The sequence below is a fragment of the Gadus chalcogrammus genome, chromosome 1 (genome assembly GCF_026213295.1).
Source record: "Gadus chalcogrammus isolate NIFS_2021 chromosome 1, NIFS_Gcha_1.0, whole genome shotgun sequence".
In the NCBI taxonomy this organism is placed as follows: domain Eukaryota; kingdom Metazoa; phylum Chordata; class Actinopteri; order Gadiformes; family Gadidae; genus Gadus; species Gadus chalcogrammus.
In genome coordinates, this window is record NC_079412.1 from 12926492 (window position 1) to 12933773 (window position 7282).

Consider the following 7282-nt stretch of genomic DNA (forward strand, 5'->3'; position numbering starts at 1 on the left):
AAAAATAATAAATGGAGATCTTTGAGGTTGTGGGCGTGTACATCAGTGTCCAACCCACTGAGCCACTGGACTGTTGAGACACATGACACATTCATAAACTAAAGAAAAGACAAATATATAATATTAATAATTATATCATAAATTATTCTGAATAAAACATAGCCATTTAAAGGAAAATTGGCATTAGTTTAAAGTTTGTAGATTGTGATGACGAGGTAAAATAAAATATAGGCCTATATGTCTCGAAAGAACTGGAAAGGGACGGTAATTTCCAAAACTAGCTGAAGGAATCCTCCAACTCAATCATTATGTCAACGAATCCTCTACCACCGCTTCCAGAAAAGCAGGAGGCCTATTGTCCCTTTTTTGTCTTCCACTAGGGGGCAGTGGTTGCTTATGGCACAAATACTGTGAACCTAGCCATGTTCCCAAAGCTCAATGCAGGACTTGAAAGTGGAGTGAAACCCACTTTTGGCCATGGAAATAGATAGTAGAGGTGAGGCAGAGAGGATTCCCTCCAGTCATGTTGGAAACCCCTATGTGGACTGAAATCATGACAGGCTTGACATATAGGAGCATGACAGGTTATTTACAGAGACAAATAAAATACCTTTGTCCATATATAATCTTTTTTTGTGAATTTTTTAGATTTAGCATGTTATGAAACATTCTCTCTTACAGACAGTTTAATTAAAAGAAAAAAACTGAAAATAAATCAACAAGCACACTGCACACAACTATAAATTTGACTCACAAAATGTATAACAGTGCAAACTTACATCCATGTCTCAAATAATTTACATTGGTATATATTCATATACACTTCAGCACCATCGTTTACTATTGTTGTTTGAATATATATATCAGTTAGCTTGGTCAGGTGGACCCTGTTACGGCTAAATGTGCTGTAAGAGAGAGAGAGAGAGCAAAAAAGATGTGTGTTGTGAGAGAGATGGAGAGATAGAGAACAAGAGAGAAAGAGAGAGAGAGAGAGAGAGAGAGAGAGAGAGAGAGAGAGAGAGAGAGAGAGAGAGAGAGAGAGAGAGAGAGAGAGAGAGAGAGAGAGAGAGAGAGAGAGAGAGAGAGAGAGAGAGAGGCCAAAAGTGCAAAAGAAAAAAATAGAGAGAGCCTGTCACCAATGAAGGACAGCCTGATCAAGTGTGTGTGTGTGTGTGTGTGTGTGTGTGTGTGTGTGTGTGTGTGTGTGTGTGTGTGTGTGTGTGTGTGTGTGTGTGTGTGTGTGTGTGTGTGTGTGTGTGTGTGTCAGGGGCGGATAATCTCATGTTTCTTCTCATCGTCATCATCCTAAGCATTTTGTTTGTCTGCAGTGGTAAGGAATACATTGAGTAAATCTTAGCCATTTCTTTTTGTGTTTTCACGGATGTCACAATATTAACAACACGCGCGCACCACTGGGATGACATGTGCTGGGCTTTTAAAAAAAAAAAAATTCTTTCTGGAAGCACCCTCCTCACAGATGATTTTTCAGTTCATTCGGTTAAAATAACGTTAATTAAAAGTGTACTTTCCGTGTTTCTCAGGGGGAAAGAATGTGTAAAGTTTTGAATATCCTTGGACATCCAACGGGGAACGAATGATGTCTGAATGAAAGATGATGAACAGAAAACAATGTTATAAAACTGCCCTCCATACCACTCTGGACCTCCTTTACCCTGCCCTACATTGTAGCCTCCTGCCATGCCACGAGCCTTACATTTGGTCAAAGCTTTTGTCAAGTATATCTTATACGTCTCTTACACAGACACAGAAAACGAGAGTTCATGGTGACATCATGCTAGTTATTATGTTTTAGAAACCACCTTATTAATGTGCTGGTTGTTATTGTTATTAATCCTATGCCACTTGCTGGTTCCTATAGTGATGTCATCACACAGACTCATTAACAAGGTTGTTAACTCATAGGCTGCACAGAGAGCCACAATACACTTACTTTATCTACCTTATCTAACCACACCCTCCTCTTGCAGTATCAACTAATGCAACTCATTGTATTTTTGTTCATCCTCTTCCCATCCTCTACTTTGCTTATATCTTTCAAACAGCGATAAGAGGTGAAATGCCAACGGTTGTTTCAGATTAGTAAATTGACTACCTCTTTTTCATCTCATCAGCTTCTCTTTTTCTAATATAACGTGATATATTATCATGAGAAGAGGCCAGTCCAACACAAGCACATTTCTGGCATTTCCTCCTCACTTGCTACATAGTGGTACATCCCTCTTACTCTCAAAAACAAAAAGAGAATGAGGTTTTGGTACAATCCCATTCAATCTCAACTTCATTACATTATTCAATCTAATGTATTTTACTGTACAAAATTAATTCTGATTAACAGAGAAAGTACACCCTTAATTTTTTCTTAGAATTAATATAACTACCACCAAACGTAAACAATAATATCCGGAATATAATAAAATAAAAAATATTTGGTAAATGAACATCCTTTAGGTTTCAGTTGCAGGGTAAATTGAGAACAAACTAATATAGTACTATTTTATTAAAGTCCGGGGACATTCATATTTATATTTGTTGTTTTGCAGATCTACAGTGACTTTAAACATTGTATTACATTCCTAATCATGTTTTATATAAGAGAAGAAAAATTAACTCAGAATATTTGTATTGGGTGAATGAAGCTAGTGCTAATTCGGGGTGACATTGTAGCAGTTTGTGACTAAGCCTTCAGAGCCTGGGGTGTATCTGTCTAGGTGCAACGTGTTGATGTCCCATCTTCTGTATGTGAATGACCTTGTACAGCATGTATGCGTACCCTGGGTGTGACTATGATCTAGAAATGCCTTCAGAGTAAACGGCCCTCCCCGGCGAGGACTAATGGCAGACGCTGCGGTTTCCGGGCTGTTGTAGGAAGGTGTTTCTGGCGTGTGCGGCGTGGCGTGGAACCTGCTCCCTGACGCGGTTCTGGCGCTGGATGCGGTTGCGACCCAGGTGGCGCCTCTCGATGCGTGCCTTCCCGCGCTGGACCCGTGCCACCTGGGTGACCTTGGCCAGGGCTCCGGCCTGGGCAGCGGCTCCACGGCTCGCCCTGGTGGGCATGGCGGGAGCGGCGGGCTGGTCGGCTACCCTGCTGCATTGTGGGGGCGGTGGAAGGGGGATGGTTAACGCGCTGACCAAAGAGACGGCATCAGCGTGTGTTTCAAGGCGGTGTCCGAGCTCCTACCTCATGCTGCCTGCCAGGCTCACGCTCTCCTCCCCCACCACGGAAAGGTTGCCGTTGGAGACCATGGAGAGGTTGTTGGGGGAGACGTAGACGGACATGCTCGGGTGTTCGATGAGCAGGTCCTCCATGGGGCTGGCCTCGGCAGTGGCGCCCTCTGCAGTGAAACAGGGGGGAGGGGTGACAAACCAACTCTCATCCATGCAGCCTCTTTCCGAGCCTGCGCTACTGCTACCACCCCCACCGCCGCCACATTCACGCCCGGATCCGGGGGACGCGGACAGCGCCGACCCTTCGGCCCGTCTGGACAGGGTCCCGGGCGTCGAGGCCCCCGAGACCCGGGGCCGGGACTTGGCACACGGGCCTAGCGGCGTCTCGAGCTCTCGCGCCCGGCCTCTGTGTGTCCTGCGACGCTTGAGAGGTGGGCGGGGCCACTCGGTCTCTGCGAGTGTCGTTTGCATGTTGTCCTGACGGTTCAGTTGTACGTTGCCCGGACATGATTGTACCACCCGCTCACCCTCAAGCGGGATCGTGCAATCAGCTTCCACTGAGAGCACGACGAGGGGCAGATCAGGGATGGTTTGACCAATCGAGGAATGGTGTTTAGGGGAGGGCGGGCGTATTGCATAATTTGATGCATAAGGTTTGAGAAAGCCATGCAGGGCATGAGGGGACAATTTTAAGTGGGGCACGTTCGCACACACACACGCACACACACACAAACCAGTGTGGGGAATGTGAGGTTGTATGAATAAAAATTGGTAGGGGGAGGATTGGGTAAGGACACAACACAGAACATAAACGTAAGAATCATATCATTAGTTATGTGTACCCTCTAAGCTCCTCTTAGTTATGTCCTTGACATAATGTTTGTCTTGAGAGGTATGTTTAAACTGCAAGGATCATTAAAATGGCTTTTTACTAAAGGGCCTAAAACATTATTTGCAAATATATGCAAACATATTTATATATTACCTTTGTCATGATTGTGATCATAAACAAAGAGGGGAGGGGCGGATTTTCACAGACAATCACATCCACTTCCATCACAAGAGAGAAACAACACTGACCGAATGGTAGCAATAGTGTGAGATAGCACTCCTCTGAATTAAAACCCATTATGCATCCCTTTCCGTCACTCCTGCCCATCAATAGCTTTTTTTTAAACGTGCGGTGGCTTTGACATTCGCTTTCACAGGACCCCTCCAACCTTGTGGTGGTGGGTGGATGCTGGGTGAATTGAAAGGGCTTGGGTGGTGGGAGGGGGGACTCACCAGGCAAGTTGACCAGCATCCAGCCCTCCTCGTCTGCCTCCGTCACACAGGGGTTCTCCCCCTTCAGCTCGGCGGCCACCTCCTCCACCTCTCCGAAGAACAGACTGCTCAGGCGCTGGAACATGGCTGCTGCTCTCCCTGCTGTCCGTTGGACCCGGGCCCTCTGATGTCTCTTGGTTTTTGATCCGCTAAACAAAGCTGTAGCTGCCTTTTGTTTTTTTGGTCTTATTTATTGACCAATTTTGTTGCTTGTTACTTGTGTTTGATATATTTATTTAATTTGTTTCCTAAGCTTGCTCCGCTGCTGGATCCCTGTGCTTGCTGGACAGGAGTGTGCAGGCTTCCGTAGTGCAAATGTAAGGTTTCACTTGGTTTTGAAGCAAAGGCCTGAAGAAAGAGGAGGGGATGAGGAAGATTGTTATTATGGAGAAGAGATGTTAGACAGTCTATTCCACCGCTCAGCTGTCTATTCGCTGAAATATAATGGCCCAAGGCTCAATGCAATACAACAAATAACAAATCAAACAGAAGAAACATTTACCTTCATTGAAAGAACATTGGATTGAAAATAATAAGAATAATTAGAAAACCGTCCATCCTTTCTTGAATTTTGACAAACATTGTAAAGTAGCAGAGTAAAAAGTATGTATAGGCCAACAAAAATAAGCCCTTGTTTTCATTGAGACCAATAAAGAGAAGGGAAGTCCAGTTACAGTGAAAACCATATAAGAATGAGGGACAAGGGCAGAAATAAATGAGGCAAAAGACCTGGCCTAGATCCCAACATGATGATATAACTTCACACAGCTGGTGGAACCGTTTCGGGTTACACATAACATAGAGGTCAAGACCAAACCATCTTAACAGTCCTGGGCTGTACTACAAGACCATACGTACGGTCTGTCTGTATGAAAAGGTTATGTGAATGTTTGGTGAAGCGGTTTGGGGAGTTTGAAAGAAGAGACGTACATGGACGCTTGTCTGAAAAGTGAGACTTCCTGCAATTATTTGACTGGTCGCCATGGTGACACTGACAACAGGGCAAGTCTCTTTAGCAGCAGTCAAGTAGGCCGTAGGCAGTTTCGCCTTCTGGAAGTTTATTAGTTCCTCAGGCAGAGAGCATCGTTTACCAAGAATACAATTAATAAATAATATCCTTAAATAAACACGCATTGATACAGAGTTGTTTTCTGCTAAAGTATCTATTTTAAGTTATTTAATATTGCAAAAAGGTAATGTGACCATGTTGGAAGGTCAGTGAAGTCTAAACTCTTGGGTAGAAATGAAACAGAACAGTTTATGAAGAGCAGCAGTAATCGAAATTAAATAAAAAAATAATCGTATTCTGAGAGCATACGTTTGTTTGGTGTAGGATCAATAACAGATGAATTTCTGAAAATAAGAGGACCCTGCACTGAAAAAATCGAAAAAACGTTTCTTATTTCTCTGCTCCCTAGCCCCCTAAAATCCTATTGAATTCCAGTTATGTTCAGAGCTCCCAGCCTGCCCCTTTAACGCTGGGAGGAGCATATGTGCGCAGGAAGGGAGGGGGGGGTGGGTAAAAAATAAAAACAAGACTTCAGTGACGAAACAAATCCACGTCACTGAAGCTGCAAGTAGGCTCTGCCTCATATACAGTATAATGGTTAGCCCACCGAGCGGCAAGAGAAAAAGGGAAAAAGCAAGAGGAAAAAAAAACGAATTTAGGGTTGATGGCGAAAGTACAGACCCTTACTACACTATCCGTCGTTTTCTCTGTTGAATAATACCGAATAATACGATTCAAGCATATTTCTATGTGCAGTGAAATCACTTGACATATGTCATGGAAAAAAGACTGCATCCAGCAGCCAATGTTTACATTTTTATGTGTAAAGAAATTCTAGAGACTTCTTGGGGGGAAATCTGGCCTGTATTCAAGTCTTTAGGCTATTAAGGTTAACCATGAATTATCCTGTAAGCTTTCAGCTAAGGGTCAAAGCAATGACAGTTTGGCTCAGCTGCAGAGCAATCACGGAATACATAGATAATGCCATGGGGATTTCATAGCCATAACGTAATCGCTCGATTGTGAAAATAGAGCATATTATGAGTGATAAAGCAACACTCGTCAAATACCTGATTGAACAATATATTCAGTGCGATCCCCAATAGAAGGATTGGTCGGGGGTTGTTATATTTTGAGAGACTGGAATATAGATCACTGAAGCGTCTCAAAGACATCATTGCTTTGAGAAAGACGACAAGCGAATCTCTTGATCCACAGCCTACACGATGCAACGATAAACACATCAGCAACTGTCGACTGTCAACAACTGTAAACAGGCATACTACTGTTGTGTCGTCCATGTATGCGTTTTGTGTTATGCTTGTGGGCCACATCTGATATATTTTTAGGCCCAAGAAGGGTGCACAAAACAGTTGTAGTTTGACACCACTTTAGCTCTCAACCTGACCATAATCACGCAACACCAAACGTAATCGAGTAAAAAAGAAAAGGAACATCTTACCTGCCTTTGTAATATAATTCAAGTTGTAAACGTGATCTCACACACAAAGTAGAAACGACAACAACTCGTAAAGCATAGCTTTAGGTAGCCTTTAAGTGAGGTAGTTATAACACTATAATAAAAAAATAAATGGCTTTCTTCTCAGAAGAAGGACTTCATGTAATATTTTACACCGACGTTTCTCTTCAGATCAAAACATCTGCAGCTTTCCTATTTTTCGTTTATTCCCTGCAGATCGACGTTCTGTTCTGTTTACTGCCGCCTCCAGCTGATCCTCGGATCAGAATGTAGAACGTACAAAA

The 7282-nt window shown here is 43.3% G+C and overlaps 1 protein-coding gene across 2 annotated transcripts; it reads right to left on the bottom strand.

The window, feature by feature from the left end:
- Positions 1-1058: 1058 nt before the first annotated feature.
- LOC130382490 (tumor protein p53-inducible nuclear protein 2) lies at positions 1059-7282 on the bottom strand. 2 transcript variants are annotated; one of them, XM_056590290.1, is made up of 4 exons: positions 6981-7282; positions 4471-4857; positions 3200-3743; positions 1059-3106 (listed from the first exon to the last, which is right to left on the bottom strand). In XM_056590290.1, exons 2-4 carry the CDS (start codon positions 4592-4594, stop codon positions 2851-2853), a joined length of 924 nt encoding a protein of 307 aa, XP_056446265.1. In that variant the 5' UTR covers positions 4595-4857; positions 6981-7282; the 3' UTR covers positions 1059-2850. The 2 variants fall into 2 exon arrangements, with proteins under 2 accessions (XP_056446265.1, XP_056446271.1); XM_056590296.1 differs by having other exon boundaries at positions 1253-3106; positions 3200-3353.

What these genes read in the sequence shown, in the direction of transcription:
- LOC130382490 (XM_056590290.1), bottom strand. Translation starts at nt 4,594, where the DNA reads ATGTTCCAGCGCCTGAGCAGTCTGTTCTTCGGAGAGGTGGAGGAGGTG. An exon ending in GATGCTGGTCAACTTGCCTG is followed by an intron (nt 3,744 to 4,470) that starts GTGAGTCCCCCC and finishes TCGTGCTCTCAG; the next exon opens with TGGAAGCTGATTGCACGATC. An exon ending in AGCCTGGCAGGCAGCATGAG is followed by an intron (nt 3,107 to 3,199) that starts GTAGGAGCTCGG and finishes CCCACAATGCAG; the next exon opens with CAGGGTAGCCGACCAGCCCG.